The 19,407-nt window shown below is 38.8% G+C and overlaps 1 protein-coding gene across 1 annotated transcript in view; it reads right to left on the bottom strand.

Moving 5' to 3' along the window:
• LOC121524927 (astrotactin-2-like) overlaps positions 1 to 19,407 on the bottom strand; it is a 615,575-nt gene that overhangs the window by 126,610 nt on the left and 469,558 nt on the right. Inside the window, exons 14-16 of the mRNA XM_041810517.1 lie at positions 10,127 to 10,251; positions 6,912 to 7,016; positions 4,483 to 4,662 (exon numbers count right to left, since the gene is read on the bottom strand). Coding sequence (XP_041666451.1) covers positions 4,483 to 4,662; positions 6,912 to 7,016; positions 10,127 to 10,251 — 410 coding nt within the window. The remainder of the gene's footprint in view (positions 1 to 4,482; positions 4,663 to 6,911; positions 7,017 to 10,126; positions 10,252 to 19,407) is intronic.

The raw sequence follows: 19,407 nt of genomic DNA, 5'->3' as shown, positions 1-19,407 counted from the left end.
TCCCCTATTTTGGTTGTTATCTAACTTTTAGGACCTCCCATGTCTCCTGAACTTCATATTATGAACAGACATATTTAGTATTGCCTCTGAGATTTGTTTATTCTCAGTCAGAAAGAGTTTTTCTAACTTTAATTTCTGGGCTTATTTTGCCTCTATTTGACAGGACAGTGGATAGAGTAGGAAATCTGGGAGCAAGAGTTGGAAAAGGATCTTGAACCATGGCTGCCTGCTTGAGGGCGACAGACTCTGTACATGGGTTGCGACTTAACTGCTAGGCCAACTGCGCCCTGAGGAAGCTGATGTTCCTTGTTTGTTCGTTAACTTGCTGATACATTGGTTGCAAGCTTGGAGCTGCTTCCACTCTGCCTTTTTTTTTAAAAACTGCCATATGAAGGTTTGGTAGTGAAAATTGCAAGTTAGCCTGTGTGCAGGAGTTTATCTGGAAGTTTTTGATGGACACTGCCCTCCAGTAGATATGCAAAGCCATTTTCAAAACCAGTTACTAGAAACAAGAAATTCTCAGAATTGAATGATTGAATTTTTGACCCTGATCACACCCTAGACTTTTCGTGGCAGGATGGGATGCCAGTGCTTGCTGCTTTTTTCTCCCTCAGTTTTTATTTCCACATTTTGAACCCAAGCTCCCTACTTTTGCTCTATATGATAGTTTGAAGGGTGAATATCTCCTTGTATTTAATTTTTCGACTCCATACAAAGCATTACAAAGATGATGCTTTCAGGTAAAATAACAATAAGACACCTTTAATCAAATATTGTAGTGGCCTAAATATGGGGAATCAAGTTAATCATTGAAACCCGCTTGTTGATACTGTATGTAAGATAATCTTTGTGTATAAAGTGGTAAATATAGTAAATAAGCCTGCTCGGAGGCCGCGTATCTTCCAGTCCAGCTTTGCTCTGGCGATGAGAGCATAATGCATACTGACTCAGTTTCAGCCTTAAAAATGAATAATTTCACAAAGCTGACCTTAACTCTGCACCTGGAGCCCTAATAAACAGCAACATACAAATATACATATCTGATAATCAAAGTGTATCATAAACAATGTGTGTTTTTAATATTTTTACTGAAGAAAAAGATAAAAATGCATTTAATTATCAGGTCAAGGCTGTCACAGTCATTCTTGTGCATTTTTTACTTTACATTATGTACCGTAAAATCCAGATTATAGGTCACACTAGTGTATGAGTTGAGTTAGATAGTAAAATAGGTATTAAAAGTGGGTCTTATACACTGGGTTTTATGGTATTTAGTTTGTTTTGGACATGTTATATCTCAGCATTAACTAATAGATTTTAAGAGAAAATAGACTCAGCTGCATGTCAACCTTGCCATTAAACCTTATTTTCCAGTGTGTACACTTTGGTCTCTAGAAGTAGTCATTAAATATTCAACCTTAAACAGTGACAAAAATGCAGAAAATGCCAGAAAAATCAAGTGTCCTTGTGTCAGTGTGCTGATCACGTTCTCTGAATCCGTTTTATCGTCTGTCATTACAGAGTGATTTCTTTTTATGCTTTTTTTTCAAAGTTAAATCATTTCCACCATAGAATAATAATGCAATACTGTACATCCATGAAGCACTCTCCCATGTGTTTGAGGTGTATTGTCCTTCACAGGCTGTGAATTTAAAAACGACGTGTTGAACACATTACAGAAATCTCTGTGTAGTCCCAGTCATGTTTGTATTGTTGATAATCTGAGTGCAATAAAGATTTATGAAACTAAAAGGGTGTCTGTCATCTTTACACAGTTTAATATCTTGGAACTTTTTCAGTTTTTTCATGTGAGCTTGGTTTAATAAAAACAAACATTTCTTTATCACTACAATATGATATCAGCTATTGGACATATGATAAATATACAGTACTAAACTGGGCAATTTATTGAGTTTTTAATGTCTTAATTGCAATTATTTTTAGGATGTCTGCAATTTACAGCAGTTACTCTAAGCTTTAAATATTATTTTGAAACTCCCTATTTTGCATTTGAAACTTTCTGTTTCATTTTGGGTTTGTACTGTCTTAAACTTCCTGTTTGGATACAGTCCTGCTTTTATTTTGAAAAAAAAAAAAAAAAAAAAGAACTTTGGATAGATCAAAGATGATGACATGAACTTAAAGATACAGTATGAAGAATTTCTGCACTGATATACTGGTATGGATTTTTAAAAAAATGACTATTCCTATGATACATACTTTTTAAACTGGTCTTACTGAATCGCAAATATTTCCTAAAGTTTTATAAAAACTGGAATATTTTAAATTTTATAATAGTGATGGAATATGTCTTAATGGAGGCTTCCATAGGTTGCAAGTTCTAAGTCTAGCCGATAGGACAATTGGACAATTTTAATTCTAATGATCAAAAATTGCAGAGAAACTTCAGCACACCACCTAAATGATCAAACAAACGAAATTGGCAACATTTGAAAAAAGTAGGTGGAGATGAGCAGAAGCAAGGGAAAGCCTCACTCCTGGACAGTTCCAATGTCTTTGTGGTAAGCGCAAGGCTACTTTTAACAGCTTTTCTCCCACTTTCAAGTATCTGGAATTCATCTATGAAACCGAAACAGTGTTTTACCTTTCAGCAAATACACCTCATGGGTGCAGATTTGTCGAGTTTTCAATTCCAGACAAGTCAGCAACCAAGGAGTGCAGAGCTGAGCTACTCAACCTGAAAATATCTTTTATTTTGCTTTGCATGGGGTTGGAAGACAAGTTGTCAGCTAATGGCTGACAATAAATGTGGTCCATCACAAGTAAGCTGCACAAAACTTCATGAATGAGATACAACAGTTGAATGGCAGCTTCCTGCAGCAGTTACCAATTCTTGCATGTGGCAGTCAGAAATATTATGAATTTCCCTGACTTTGAAAAGTGTTGGAAATATTTTAGACAATGCAAGAACTCAACTAAATTATATGTAGTAAAGGAGTAGTCATTTTTAAAAATCATTACAGATATGTAAGTGCAAAAAATCAAACAAATTCTTCATTTAACTTTATTTTACATAAAGTTAACTTTATAAAAAAAAAATTCCCATTAACATCACAAAACTAACCAGGAGGAACCGTGAAGTGGTGACATGGTTAGTCAAATGCCTGTTAATTGAATTTTGAGGGTTATAATTTCTGAATAAAAATGCTGGTATTTAGGTAATAGTCCCTAAACAGATCTACATTCATGAATCTTGTGTGCACTGTTTTTTTTTCCATGGTAATAAGCAAATTTTACTTGTTTTCTAGAGATGTCATCTTATTTATTATGTTATCTCAGGATAACAAGATGTAATTATAACAAGATAATTTCTTAAAATCTCAAGAAAGTGACTGAAATATACCCCTTGCAATGGGTGGACAATTGATGAATCTGGAGAGAGAAAAGTAACATCTTGGAGAAAAAAAAAAAACCCTCAATATACTCATCATGGAAATAGCATTAAATTGTTGAAAACATATCCACAAAATATTGCAATATCCGTAGTATGTCCCACTACTGTTTTGAACTAAGCTGTCGTAATGACGAAGTATTTTAAAATACCAAAAACAGCATTTTGAAACCATGATGATACGTCATTTCTCTGTAGTTTGGTGTTGTTGGAACAGATATTCTCATTGGATCATGCTCCCTCTGATTCCAGGTAAAGTACACTTTAGTAGAAATTTATTATTTTCCCTCTGTGGCTCACGCTGACCTTAAATAAGTTTTATTTCTAAGTGCTTCTACATCCCTGTCTTCCTTGACCCCAATCTCTTTTCTGTTATTTCCCCTTACAAGCGTTAAAATATTTAATGGCTTTTTTAAATCCAGGTGCAATCCTTCACTACTTCCTTGGTGTCATGACTGAACAGGATTAACAGAGCCGAGTTTAGTGGAACAGTGCTGTGACATGATTTTAGGATGCTACTAAGTCACACTGATGTCATTCCCTTCATTCTGTTTGTACTGCCTTTAAGGAATAAAGGAGAAAGTAGTTTTTAGGACATAACCCAGTTTAGTTAAAGCTCCTGTGAGGAACTTTTGAGTTTTGGTGATTTGGCGCCCCCTGTGGAGACGCGGGACAATATCTCTCTTTTTTCTCTTGTCCTGTACAAGTAAAAGTAGTCTTTTCTTACAAAAATCTCATATTACTTATTCATTCTAAATGCAACTAACATGCAACTCACAATTTAAAAAAACACTAATATTAACCACAGTCTAAAAATTGTGGTTTATCTTAAATTCTAAAGCAACCATTTCCTTGACTTAAACTTCCTGTAATTCTGGTTATATTTAACTGATGCCCCAGCACTCTCCAAGCTAGAACTTCTTTTTTTTTCCCGACCTTAATTATTTGTGAAAATATCCAAAGTTACAAAACCCTCTCTGCCCTTGACAGACCTCCCACCTCCACCTCTTGATCTCTCCCTCAAGAACTTTGCAGTTTTGGCTCCCTTTCCCATCTATCAGCGGGCTCACCTTTCTGATACTGCAGCCAGAGCTGCTGCTGGGCCTTCTTGCTGGGGAAGTAGATGCTGCAGCTGAGCTCGGAGCCGTAAAGGGCTTCGGACACATAGTGGCTGCCGTACTGCTGGAGGAAAGCCAGGAGCTCCTCGCGTGTGCTCTCTGCTGACAGGGTCTTCAGTACTTTGGAAAAGCCTGAGGGGAGAGGGCCAAAGAGGGGATGAAGTGAAAGTTATTTTGTATCAAGAAGGATAGGAAGCTTTGGACACAGAGTTTAAATCTGCAGTTCTATAATCAGTGTAGTTGCTTATTTATTTACAAATTAACCCTGATTATATTACTGCAACCAAACATTTCACTTTACTCAGATTTTCTCTTGCAATTATGGTTGCTTTCCCAGGACCTTGATTATTTAGTTCCTGATCGTAACATTACAATGCTAAATGGGTTGTCCAAACTACGGCTCGAGGGCTGACTGCAGCCCATGGTCCATTTTCTGCTCACAGCGAACTCTATAGAGAAAGTCAGATATGACTTATCAGAACACAATGCTTGTGCTCAATGGTATTGCATGTCGTGGTTTCTACACTGGGGGGTGCTGTTGTGCTAATTCTGTAAACAAACATTTTGACAAAAGGAATTTAGATGTTAGATAGATGTTCATGACTAAACTGACACAGCAATGAAAATGGTAAACATATTCACAACCTAAATGGAAGTGATACCTTGATAAATACATATGAGCCCCAATTCCAAAAAAGTTGGGACATTGTGTAAAATGTCAATAAAACCGAATACAATTAATTGTATTCTTTAATTCAATTAAAGCCAGTGATATCTACTGTTTTTTTTTTCATTATACACAAATACACAATTTGACAACATGTTCCAAAAAAGTTGGGACAGGAACAAGGAAAGGCTTGCAAAGTTGTGGAATGCTCAAAAAAGACCTGGAACATTCAATATTTAAGTAGATTAAATGGTAACAGGTGACTGTAACCTGATTGGATATAAAATCCATCAATCTATCTATTTTGCTTATCCGGGGATTGTGGTGGCAGCAGGCTGAGCAAGCCAACCCAGACATCTATCTTGCCAGCGACACTTTCCAACTCCTTCTGGGGATCCCAAGGCTTTCCCAGACCAAACAAGATATATAATCCCTTTAATTCATTCTGGAGCTTCCCCAAATTCTCCTCCCAGCTGAGCATGCCCAGAAGACCTCTAGAGGGGGGCATCCTGATGAGATGCCTTAACAACCTTAACTGGCTCCTTCTGATGCGAAGCAGTCTGGATGAGAGTTACCACCTCCAAGTCAGAGGCCATGGTTCTCTGCTGGAAAACAGTGGATTGCCCCCTCCTGGTGGGGAGTATGTCTCTGCCTCAAGTGAAGGAGTTCAAGTTCACAAGCTCTTGTTCACAATTGAAGGTAAAACAAAGTGTAAGATTGACAGTCAGCTTGGTGCAGTATTGGCAGTACTGCAGGCATTGTGCCAGACCGTCGTGGTGAAGAGGGAGCTGAGCCGGAAGGCAAAGCTTGCGATTTATTGGTCGATCTACCTCCGAACCCTAAGCTACGATCGTAAACTCTGGGTAATGACCAAAAGAAGCCTCAGAGAGAGGGTGAGGAGTTCAGACCTGCTGTCGTAAGAAATTTAGAAATATATGCATAAAAGGGTCAAGGCTGAAAACCAACGTTTGATGCCAGTGACCTTAAGTCCTTTAGGTTAAGGGACTTCTACTTTACAACGTAAAGTAGAAGTAATATATTAACAACATCCAAAAGTGCTGCAGACTTCTAAAGGCCTGAGCTCATCTGAGATGGACTAAAGAGTTGAAAGTTTCCAATATTTTTGTAGCGGGAATGACCATCCAGTCCTCCAGGATAAGGTGAAAAGGCCCCCCCAGATTGTCATCAATCAGTTCAAAAGCCAGCATCTGTGATGAGGGGGGTGTATTAGTTCCCATTGCATGGGTAACTTGCACATCTGTGAAGGTATCATTAATACTGAGAGGCATATACAGGGCCTGGAGCAACATGTGCTTCCATCCAAACAATGCATGGCACTGAAAAATGCCATGCTACATTCTGTACAAATCACAACAGCATGGCTTCACAGTCAAAGACACAGTTAGACTGGCCTGCATGAAGTCCTAAAGTGTAAGGCCACTTTGAAGTGGTATACTGGACTCCTCTTACAGGACATGCTCCTGTTCAAACTTTTTTGGAACAAGCTGCTGGTATCAAATTCTGAGAATGTCTGTATTTCTAAAAAACAAAAACAATGAAATTCACCAGTCTTGTGCCTGATTCACTGGAGTTTAGATTTAAAATGTGTTAAAAAATCACTGTACTCTGTTTTAGTCACATTTTACACAACGTCCCAACTTTTATGGCACTGTGGTTTGTAGAACCTGTAAAAATGGATGAATGAGACCCTGACCTGTAGATAAGGTGATGGAGCTGAGCTTGACTTTGTACAGATTGCTGCGTACTCTCCATTGTTGCACCATGGGATATCCCACTGCTTCACTGAACTGAGCGTCCCCTGGGAAAAAGAAAAGGGCAGATTTAAAGACAGAAGAAAAGGCATAAAAAGACTGCAAACATCAGAATTCCAAATAATATATTCATGAGGAGCAGCTGAAATTCAAACTCATAAATAAAAATCCATCATTTCATCTCAGCCATTTATTGCTGATCTTTTTTTTATTGTTTTTTCGCCTTAACATCATTTACTATCACAGCCCATATCCCAGCTGGTGCCCGATCAATGGCAGATATATAGTACAACTTGAACTCCAATTGGATTGCTGACATTAGAAGAGGGAGCAATCTCGCCTTCCTCTGCAATTCAATTACCAAACTTTCACACCAGTTTAGAACTAAAGCTGCAGAAGTGAGGAGCAAAGGGGGGGGAAAAGTGCTTACAGGAACCTTGATCCTGAGCCTCTGGAAAGCATTTTATACACCTGAGACGTTCGTGCGCACTTTTAAAAGGGCGATTCAGTTTGTGTGTGTGAGTCCAATTCCGGTGAAAGAGGAACTCAAGTAGAAATCTCCGGGGTCAATGTGGACTGAATGCCAATTTAGCTAATGGAGGGATTAGGGAGCAGAGGTGGTAGGGGCAGGTTTTTAAGCCAAATGTCTAAGTAACTCGCCCCCCCTCAAGATGAAAAGGAATAGAGGAGAAATAAAAGGATAAAAGGATGAAACAGGAGGTTGAGTGTTAGAGTTTACAAGGTCCAGTGCTGGTGAAAGAGCACGGCCATGTTTATGCATAAAATTCTGTTAATAAAAGCGCTGAAAAGATGGAGTGTGGGGTTTAACAGCACAGTAGCACAGAAGAATGCTCAAGGACACATTCATGTCTTTTTAAACGACCCTGCATTACAGAATTCACCAAAGAGAGCTGATTCATTGCTGCAAGAACACATTGACCTTATGCATTCACAAGCTACTATTGAAAAGAAAAAACATGCTACTATTATAGCCTGTTAAATTGTGTTATAAGAGAAGTTCTGCTCCCATTCTATCCTTTTCACTACCCATATTCAGTGAAACCTAGAACCATTGTAATTCCAGGGTGATAAAATATTAAAATCTCATTATTCAACAGTTGTTTCTAATATTACTAACCCCTTAGAACTGTAGCCTCACCCTTTGCTTGATTATTAAAAGTAGCTGCAGGATTTTCCTGCTTAACTGGTTTCAAAACGCAAAATCTGTCTTGCATTGTTGCATTATTTTTCTAATAGCAGCTCATAGTTGTTTCACACTGTTATAATTATACTACCTACAATAATATTTTTTTTTCCAAAGAAGAAAAAAGGTGTGCAAAGATGCTGCAATGGTAACAGAACATGTGGTAATTTCTGTGAAGAAATTAAATAATTCATTTCGGATTAAACTAAATATTTTTTGTAGAGCAAAGTAATTTTGGTATTGGATTGGTGATTGGATTAGCAAACCCTAATATGATACGGTGCAATACGATGCAATATGATTCGATATTATGTGAAACAATGTGATATGAAAAAGACAACATGATATGACAAGATACGCAGCAATACAATACGATACGATATGGTTTGATACGATACAGTACAATTGGGCATAAGAGACGATACAATAGCATATGATGTGATCAGATATAACAAGATGGCATGTGGTATTACACAATATGATATGATATGATATGGTATGGTACCATAGAGTTCAATTGAATATGGTAGGAAACCATATGACATGATATGATGTAAGATATGATATGATAGATATGATACAATACTATTCAATATGACACAATTTGTTCTGATACGATAAGACATAACACGGCATGCTATGATGCAATACAATATACTATACCATGCTTTTAGATATGATAATTTATGACACAACATGACTCGATACAATAAGATGACATGACAAGATATGATAGGAAACGAAACAATACAGTACGACATGATATGGTAAGATACTATATAACAGGGCATGATTGGATACAATATGATCTTGTGTGGTATGTTTATTACAATATGAATTGATACAACAAGATTGATAGGATATGTTATACTTTACGTAACAATGCAAATTAAGTTAAAATAGGTTAGAATAGGATAGGATGGGTTGGGATAGGAAAGGATGGGATATAAAAAGATAAGATAGGATGGGATGGGATAGGATAGATTAGGATAGGATAGGATGGGTTGGGATTGTATTGGATAGGATACGATAGGATAGGGTAGGATAGGGTATGGCTGGGATGGGATGGGATGGGATGGGATAGGATAGCATTATAAAAGATAGGATAGGATAGAATAAGATTAGATGGGATGGAATGGTATTGGAAAGGATGCGAAAAGATAGGATAGGATAGGATAGGATAGGATGGGCAAGGATAGGCAAGGATACGATAGGATTGGATATGTTAGGATAGGATTGGAAAGGATAGGATAGGATAGGATAGAATGGGATAGGATTAGAAAAGACAGGAAATCATAGGAAAGATTGGATAGGATAGGATAGGATAGGATAAGATGTTATAGGACAGGAAACAATATGATGCAATATAATGGTCTATTTTAAATTAAAATAAGACACATAATAATATGAAATGGCAAAATACAATATTGTTTGCCAAGATACTAAACAAAACAATACCATATGACAAAAAGCAATACAATATAACACAATATAACACAAACTGAAAATATGATGTTCTTCTTAATGATAGGATACAACAGGATAGGATTCAGTAGGATAAGATAGGCTTGGCTAGGATGTAATTTGAGAGAATAAACGGCAAGGTATGATACATGTTAAGACATAATATGACATGATACAATGCTGATATGATATCTACATTGGATTTCACCTTAAATACAGAACATTAATGGTGCCAGTATCAAAATAACTGATTTTTTTCTGTTGTTTGATGAAAGTTTATTGAGATAGTTCCTTATCTGCACAATTCTGGTAAGAAATTGACTGAAGAGCCTTTAAAAAGAGAAATTACTTGCATTATTCAAATATTTTTAATATGGGTGCTATTTTTAAAAAGCTTTTGTAAGTTATAGATCAATTTTGATGTTAAATGGATTTCGGTGCTATAACTGAGGAGCACAATGAACCAAATGTGTATCACTGTGTACTCACCAGTGAGGAGCTGCAGGTTGGGTAGTGGCTCAGACAAAACCCCTCGACACTGTTCCTCCACTGGTAAAGGAATGACCATGAGACCATCTGCTAGCTGAGGAAAGTCCTTAATGAAATTGTTGTCCCTGAAATAGAAAGAAAGAAAGAAAGAAAGAAAGAAAGAAAGAAAGAAAGAAAGACTTTAGGGCATGTCATGGCTTTCCAGTAGAGTTTATACCGAAGTATAAAAGCACAGTGACCTGCTCCACAGTATCTGAAGGTCATGTTTTACAACTGGGGGTTCAGCTACAAACTCCATGAAGACGACTCAACAACAGCTCCCAACAAATATCTGCAACCCAGACATGTTCCAGCTCTCCAACCAGTCACTGACCTCCTGAATCATTTACAGACAGAGATTTAGAGGTTTCATTGTTTTCTGTTTTGTCCTTCAGTGACTGTGTTTTCTCTGCTTACTTTCCTCTATGCATCACAGGTTACAATAATGGCTAGAGGTATTGTTGGCTGCTTTTTAAATCCTGGAAATAATAGTCTTAAGCGACAGAATTATCAAATTTCCTTTAAGCAACAAGAACGTCTACTGTCTAATTCATTCATATTCATGCATGTAACTAAGATTTTTGAAATGCTCTCTGCTTCAGTAACAAATCAATTCATGGTAAAAGAGCTGCTAGTGCTTCAAGGGTGTTTCCCCATATAGCTAGTCTAATAGTTAAGATGTGTGTAGCAAGACCACAATGCAGATCTTACATTTTGTCAATACAAACATACAAAAGAAAAGAATCCTTCCATGTTAAAAGAGGAGAGTTTAATAATGAAACTGGCTACATTTATCTTAACCAAGAGATAGCAGTGTGGAAGCTATAGCCAGACTTTATGGACCCCCTTTGTCAGTTTGATCTGGCTTATCTCAACTTTGGTCAGAAGGGGGTAATTGGGTCCAAAGTTGGCCTGACACCTGTTTCAGTCTGGTTGTCATATCCTATCAGCTCTGGTTCTTGCTGTCACAGCTTTAATGCCAGATGTGCTACAGGTATTTTGGCTTAATCTCCCTGCTGTCACAGCAGTGGTGGACCCAGGATGTTTAAGGGGCAGGGGAGAAAAATAATAAAAAGGGCACCTGCTGTATGTGGTACACGAAAGTTGTAATGCAGTTGAAGTTAGCAATATTAACTTAACAAAAGGAAACTTATTACTTTTTCCACCATAAGACATATGTCAGAGGGCAGTTCAGTAAATTGTGTCCATTTAGAGGGCACCAAAGAGGGCAATTTGTCAAATTTGTCCGCATAAAGGGCAACAAAAAATAGAATATGTCAATAATTTCCATTTAAGGGCATCAAAGAGGTCAACACATAAAATTTTGTCCATTTAGGAGTGCCAAAAAGGGCAATATATCAAATTTTGTTCACTTAGAGGGCATTAAAAGGGGCATTTTGTTAAATTTTGTCCAAATCGTTGGCATCAATGAGGGCAATTCAGGAAATTATGTCCATTTTAGGGCCCCAAAGAGGGCAATTTGTCAAACTTTGTCCATTTAGAGTGCACTAAAAGGGGCAATTGTCAAGTTTTATTCAATAAGTTGGCATCAAACAGGGCAATTTGTCAGGTTTTGCCCATCTAGCGGGCATTACAAAGGGCACTACATCCAATTTTGTCCATTCAGAGGACATAAAAATGGCAATTTTCAAATTTTGTCCAATTAGTTGGCATCAAAGAGGGCAATATACTAAATTTTGTCTATTTAGAGGGAACTAAACGGGGCAATTGGTCAAATCTTATTCATTCAGAGGCTATCAAAGAGGGCAATACATAAAATTTTCTTCATTTAGACGGCATCAGGAAGGCATCCAAACAGGCACTTTCCCTATCTTTTCTAACCCTGCTTGACCAAACTCTGAGTCCACCACTGTGTCATAACCCTGCCAAGCTTCACAAGTTTAACCTAAGTAAATTGCCCCACAATTGGCCTGAATCACTGTATAACTGAGTTGGAAAAGTTCAAAATAAAAGCATTCTGCACAAATGAGTTTTTTGATGTAAAGCTAAATATCAGGATTTTATGTTGAAAGTACAAACTGGAACTGCTGCTGTTATATTTCCTGTGACACATGCAACATATGTGGGCAAAATTATTTGCTAAAACAAAGTAAATGCTTTTTATTATTTTCCTGCCTCTTTTGGCCAAGAGACATATGCAGCTCATGGCAAGCCTTAAATCCTTGAAATTCTGGATGCAACAGACACTCACATCAGCTGCTATATTTCCTGTGTCTATGATATAAGGCAGTCTGAAAGCCCTCACTTGTTAGTGTGCATGTTGAAATGAAAATCAAGTCATGACGCAGCCACTACATAGCAACCATGCACCCAATCTGAAACGGCCATGATTATCTTTGTAGGCTGTATTTTAATGATCAAGTTTGTCCCATCTGTTTATACTGAGTCAATGACTTTAAGGACATATTCTGAAGTCAGTCAGCAGGGGGAGCTCTAAAGCTTTTGGTTTCACTTCTCAAAAGCTCTTAAGACGTCCATTCTCGTCACCCATTGAAGACTATAGCTGCAGTTTTGAACAGAGAGTGACAGCAACAACAAGAAGAGACAGTAAGTCTTTCTCTTTATATCCCTAGAAGACATTAAAGAAAGTATAGTGAGAAAGAAAGAAGACCCACATTTACAGCAATAATGAAAGAGAACATAGAGAGTCTACAGTCGCATTAACAGTTGTCTTTGCATAGAAAACATGCTGTAAAAACCAGTCCTTTTATTCCATCTATTTCTGGCTTCATGTTATATCAGAGTGGACAAATCACTGAAAAATAAATAGCAACACTCCTCCTACAAGCTGTATTTTTAGCTTCATTTCCGCTCTCTGGATAGACCATCCTGTTGAACCAAATCAGTGCATTTCCTGTCCAAAAGATGAGCTGTCTCGCCGCATTCTCAAAGCATGGCAAGCAGCAGCGATTCCCATAATCCACTTTTATGGGACCCTGTCTCAACGCGCAGAGAGAGAGAGAGAGAGACACTCATGAGACGAGTGGGGGTGGGTGGCTTCTTGATATCAATTTTTCATCCAGTTCCTTTCCTTCTTTCTCTCTCTCTCAGTTTCTCTCCATCCTCTCTCTTTGCTTCCGCTAACCACAAAGCCTGTTAGACGCAATCACGGTGTTATTGCTACAATGGGCGTCTGGAAGGATTGACTCAAGGGCAAAGCACGAGTGGAGAAAGAGAGAGAGAGAAGAAGAAGTGCTGTAAAAAAAAAGATTACCGTGGCTTATGCTCAGAGAAAACATATTGATTGCTAAATTAAATCAGCCGGCCTCACGCTTGAGCTTGAGGGAACCTTTGGAGGCGTGTGGACCAAGACGATATGTAGCTTTATGGATTTTCAAGCACTGATGTGGACTGTCCTTGACACGCTGCATGGTGTTCCTCACAACATCCATCAACATTGAAGGTTTCAAATACATCAAGTGTAAAGGGATGGTGTTTTGGATGCTCAAAAGACAAACAGACTCTATTTGGAGGGTAGAGAAATACAAAGGCAAGTGCAGGAGGTCGTCACAGCACCTGGGTGGTCATAAAATTACTAAATGTCCTTAACCTCCCCGGTATACTTCCTTCTTATGCTGAGGGGAACATATTTGAGCCAAGTACTGACCTTTGTAGGATCTGTTGTTTTACTGGAGAGGTTAAGTGGTGATAAAGGAAACTCAAAACAGTCCAAGAGTCAGTACTGTATATTTCTGTTGACGTGGTCAGTACGGCATTTGAACATAAGCATGATTGGTCTGTTGAAGGTCATGCTAAAGCATCTTAATCAGACTGAAGTCAGGACTTTGACTAGGACTCTTTTTTTTTTTTTAACAGCAATTCAGAGTTGGACTTTCTGGTGTGTTTCTGGTGTAAAGATGGTGTTTTGGGTTCTTTTGTGACCTCCTGGATGAATCCTCCATGCGCTCTTGGAGTAATCTGCTAGGCCAGCCTCTTCAGGGAAAGTTCACCACTGTCCCAGGTTTTCTCCATTTGTAGGTAATGGCTCTCACCGTGGTTGGCTGGAGTCCCAAAGCCTTAGAAATGACTTTGACCAGACTTTGACTAGGCTACTCCAAAACCTTCATTTTCTTAAAGCCATTCAGAGTTGTACTTTCTGGTGTGTTTCTGGTGTGATGATGTTGTTCTGGGTTCTTTTGTGACCTCTTGGATGAGTCACCGATGTGCTCTTGGAGTGATCTGCTAGGCTGATCTCTTCTGAGAAGGTTCACCACTGTTTTCTCCATTTGTAGGTAATGGCTCTCACGATGGCTGGAGTCCCAAAGCCTTAGAAATGGCTTTGCAACCTTTTCCACACTGTTAGATGTAATTTGTTCTTGAATTTCTTTAAATTGTGGCATGATGTTTTTCCTTTTTGAGATCTTTTAGCCTATGTCACTTTGTCAACCATGAAAACCGTTATCCACAAATGGAGAAAACTTGGGGAAAATGATGAGCCTTTCCAGGAGTGGCCGGCCTACTAAAGTTGCTCCAGGAGTGCATCGACGACTCATCCAGGTTGTTACAAAAGAACCCAGAACATCATCTAAAGACCTGCAGGACTCACTGGCCTCAGTTAAGGTCAGTGTTCAAAATTCAACAATAAGAAAGAGACTGGGCAAAAAATGGCATCTATGGGAGAGTTCCAAGGCTAAAACCACAACTGACCAAAAAGAACACAAAGGCTCATCTCACATTTGCCAAAAACCATCTTGACAAACCACAAGACTTTTGGAAAAAATATAGGAGGTGTGCATCCTGTTACATCTGGCGTAAAACTAGCACAGCATTTCATAAAAAGAACACCATGCGAACAGTCAAACATGGTGGTGGTACTGTGATGGTCTGGGGCTGCTGTAATTGATGGAACCTGCTCTCTATCAGATAAGGAGAATGCTCAACCTCAAGCTCAAGCGCACTTGGTTTGTACAGCAAGACAATGATCAAAACTCGCCGGCAAATCCACCTCTGAATGCTGAACAGCAGAAAACAGAGATATACATTTAAACCACACATTTTGGGCTTTTTGGACCTCTATAAAGCAGCTGAGACACTATTTAAACCGCTAAAAGCAATGTTTATGAACTAGTATTTCTACGGTACTTGCGAATCCTTCTCATTGCACTGCCACCTGGATGAAAATTTACAAAACCACAGACAGCTTTTTGCATTTTTTGATGTGTCTGGGTCATTGATGCTGCCAGATCTCATACAGCTGGTTTGCAATTCCGCTAAGAAGAATAAAATCAAAAAGACAACCATGGCAATTAAACGTGGTGACATTTGTGTATCACCTGTACAGACAATGGAGTTCATTGTACATGCTATTTTGGATGTTTTTATTCTTCTAAGAAGCTAAAAATGACCAACTCCCTACCTCATCTGCCATGCTGCACAGAGGACGAATTGGTCTGTGCTGCAGAGATACAGGCGATGTTTCCAGTTGTCTTTAAAGCTCTACACATTGACAAGTACCCTGTACCTGAGCCCAGTTTCAGTCACATTTCCAGCGGATGGTGTCTGACTCCACATAAACTGTGCCCTGGACCAGCTCTACATGCTGACTCAGGCATGCTGCCTGAGCACAGTAAGCTTGTGTTCACACTGATCAAACGAGCCAGACTGTGGGGTCAAGAATACTCCGATCCAGGCCTGTTCCCTAATGTAAAACCCCCCTCAGAGAGACCACAGTTGTTTGGACTGTGTTTATCTATGCGAGTGTTTGTGTTAGTTTGTGTTTGTGGACTAGCATGAAAGCTTGAAGCATCTATTCTGCAGACAGTTCATTAAAAGAGGAGACATTTATCAGTACCACTACAACCCAAACATACCAGTGTGGTTATCAAGACAAGTCGAGGGCTTTGTCGTTTAAGAACAATGAGTTCCTTTGAACACAAATGCTAACAAGTAGTTCAGCTGTTTACCCCTAATCTATCATGTGTTAACTACATGCCTCTCTAGCAGAAGACAGTTTGACTCGTTAAAACAGGAAAAGTTCAGGTCTAATTGATACAATGACTAATGCCTGGAAGCTTCTGCATAAGGGTCCTATTTTGCAGCCCAGCCCAGCCATTGTTAATGGATCTGTTCTAGCAAGTCAGGGCCTGTAACTGCTTAAATGCTTTTACTATACGTTGGTGTAGAAGTTTCTTTTTCAATATTTCCATAACCTGGTAACATGAACAGCAAATAATGCTGTTCAAATAGTCTGAAATAAATGTAAAATACTGCATAAAAGCCTGCAATATTGGCACGACTTATGAGGGACAATTGAAACTCATGTCAGGGGTTTCTACCTGGTGATGAAATAAACTAAGGTCGCATTCCAACACTAACTGATCTACTGCTAAGCCCCGCCCTTCAATACGGCAAGCCTTCACATGTCTTGATACAGAAAGACAGTATAGGGATGCTGTGTAAGATGTAAATAAAATCAATGATATGATTAGCAAATATCATAAACCCACATTTTTGAACATGAACAACATATCAGATGTTAAAACTAAATTTTACCATTTCATATGAAAATATTACCTCATTTTGAATTTGATGGCAGCAGCACATCTCAGAAAAGTAGGGACAAGGCCATATTTACCACTGTGTAGCAACCCCTTTTCTATACAGTAGTATAAAAGTCAGGGAAGTGAGAAGACCAGTTGTAGGAGTTTTGGGAGAGAAATTTTGTCCCATTCTTGTCTGATGTAGGGCTTTAGCTGCTCATTCTAGCTTCCTTGTGATCTTTTATTTTATGTTGCAACAAATATTTTCACTTGGTTAAAGGTCTGGACTGCAGGCGGGCCAGTTCAGCACTTGGATTCTTCTATTGTGAAGCCATGCTGTTGTGATGGATGGGTATGTGGTTTAGCATTGTCTTGCTGAAATATACAAGGCATTCCCTGAAAGCGATGTCTGGATGGGAGCATATGTTGCTGAAAATCTTCTATACACTTTTCAGGATTTATAGTGCCTTTCCAGACGTGTAAGCTGCCAACGCCACAGGCACTAATACAACCCCATACCATCAGAGATGCAGGCCTTTGAACTGTGCACTGATATCTGGAAGTGTTCCTGAGCCCATGCAGTGATTTCCAGTACAGAATCAAGCCTGCTTTTAATGCAAGGCCACCTGAGGGCCCAAAGATCAAAAGCATCCAATACTGACCTTTGACCTTGTCCCTTGCATAGAGATTTTTTTTGGATTCTCTGAATCTTTTGATGATATTGTGTACTGTAGATGATGACATATTAAAAGTCTTTGCAATTTTACTTTGAGGAACATTTTTCTGAAAATGTTCCACAATTCTTCTCTGCCCATCTTCACTTCTGAGAGACTCTGTCTCTTTTATACCCAGTCATGTTAGCTACCTGTTGCTGAAGATGTTTTTCATTATTATCAATCTACTTTCCCAGCCTTTTGCTGTCCCATCTGTACTTTTTTGAAATGTGCTGCTCCTATAAAATTCAAAGTGAGCTTATATTTTTCATGACATGTTAAAATGTTTCAGTTTCAGCATCTGATATGTTGTTTGCTTTCTATTGTGAAAAAATATATATATATTGGTTCATGGTTTCTATTTTCCTTTTTATTTAGTGCCCCAACTTTTTTGGAATCGGTGTTGCACAACACAGTATTCCATCTATTTTTGAGGGAGAGCTTCTTCATGTTCAGGCTCATTTTACTTCAATTTTTCAGCTTTATTTCTGTCATATTTCCGTGAAGTAGGCTCTGTTTGTTGACTCAATCAGGAACTGTGTGTCCATGCTGCCACTAATTAAGACTAAACAAGGAAGCTGGTGGAAATTCATCAAGTTATTAAAAGTTTTTTCTGACTTAAATTTCCCAAATCTAAAATACAAAGAAAAAGCCAAATTAAAGCCAAAACATGATTAGTGATTCTACACTACAATCTGCCCATGGTTGTACTTCTACCAGACATGCAGCTCATTATTTACTCCAGCCCACCCACTCCTCAGCCGAGCACAGCCATCTACAAGCTTACCACGCTTGACAACCACCCAAACACCGGACCACATGTGAGTCTAGACTTGCAGGCAAACGTGTGTATTTACTCATGTTTCATTCAGCACCCGTGTGTGTTCATTAAGGTTGTCGGACACCGGGCTCCCTCCCGGCCAAACAGGCCTACTCGTGGCGAACTCTTCCCATTTGAATGAGAGTCTCCAAAACACAAGCTTTACAAATCATACCTGGTGGGGATGAATACAAATATCCAGCACTGGTTCATGCATATATATTAAAGCTCAAACTCTGTCTTTCTTCCCTTGTTCTGAGTCCCTTCCTGCCCCCTGTGTGGACTCTTTTAATATAAACAGATACATCTGAATGTTACTGAAACTCAAGTCGCTGATGCAAATTCTTTTTGTTTTTCTTTTGGATTTAACTGCCAGGCTTCAACGTCAGTATTTTCTCTGCAGATATAAGCAATTGTTCACTGTTTATTTGCCTTGTCTGTAGAGGTAACCACATCATTTTTGATCTTTCTGCCGCCCTTATTCTAGCAACAACGCTCCTCTGCCTCTTAACCAGACGGGAGATAGGCACAGATGAGAGCAATCAACAAGTCGATTCTGAGCAATATTTGAGCCTCTCTCTGCATATTTCTCCGTCTCTCTGCATAAACAATAGGCACAAGGCCTGTAAGTCACTTTGCTTCAGTTGGCCGTCTGTGCTTGTATAATTGCGTCTAAGAGCAGGTGTCCACACATATGTTAGAGTGAGTATATTTATCTGCATTTGTGACTGTGTAACTGATGTTGAGTGGTACTTATCTAAACACTGGCTCGGGTAATTGGCTGTTGCGTCGTATCGTCCATGTGGGAAGCTCATCCTCACATCCAAGTACAGATAAGACACATTAAGCCATACTCAATGCATCTTTAACTGCACTGACTCATCTTGACAACAATGCAGGCTGATGGTGCTTTTCAGTGTGGCTAAAAATGACATCCACCCTAACCCCAGAAGACAGTTTTGCCCTATCTACCTAAATATGATCAGCAGTCTTTCTAGGAACCAACATTTTCATGATTAGCTTTACTCTACACTGCAAAAAGTCACATCTGACTAAGTCTAAGTGTATACACTATACACTATCTGTTCCCACAGGTGTATAAAATCAAGCACCTAGCCATGCAGGCTCCATTTGCAAACATTTGTGATACAATATAGGTCGTTCAGAGGAGATTAACCTCAAGCGTGGTACTGTGATGAATGCCACCTT

The sequence above is a fragment of the Cheilinus undulatus genome, linkage group 17 (assembly GCF_018320785.1).
Source record: "Cheilinus undulatus linkage group 17, ASM1832078v1, whole genome shotgun sequence".
Lineage (NCBI taxonomy): Eukaryota > Metazoa > Chordata > Actinopteri > Labriformes > Labridae > Cheilinus > Cheilinus undulatus.
This window is presented reverse-complemented; position numbering and strand designations above follow the sequence as displayed.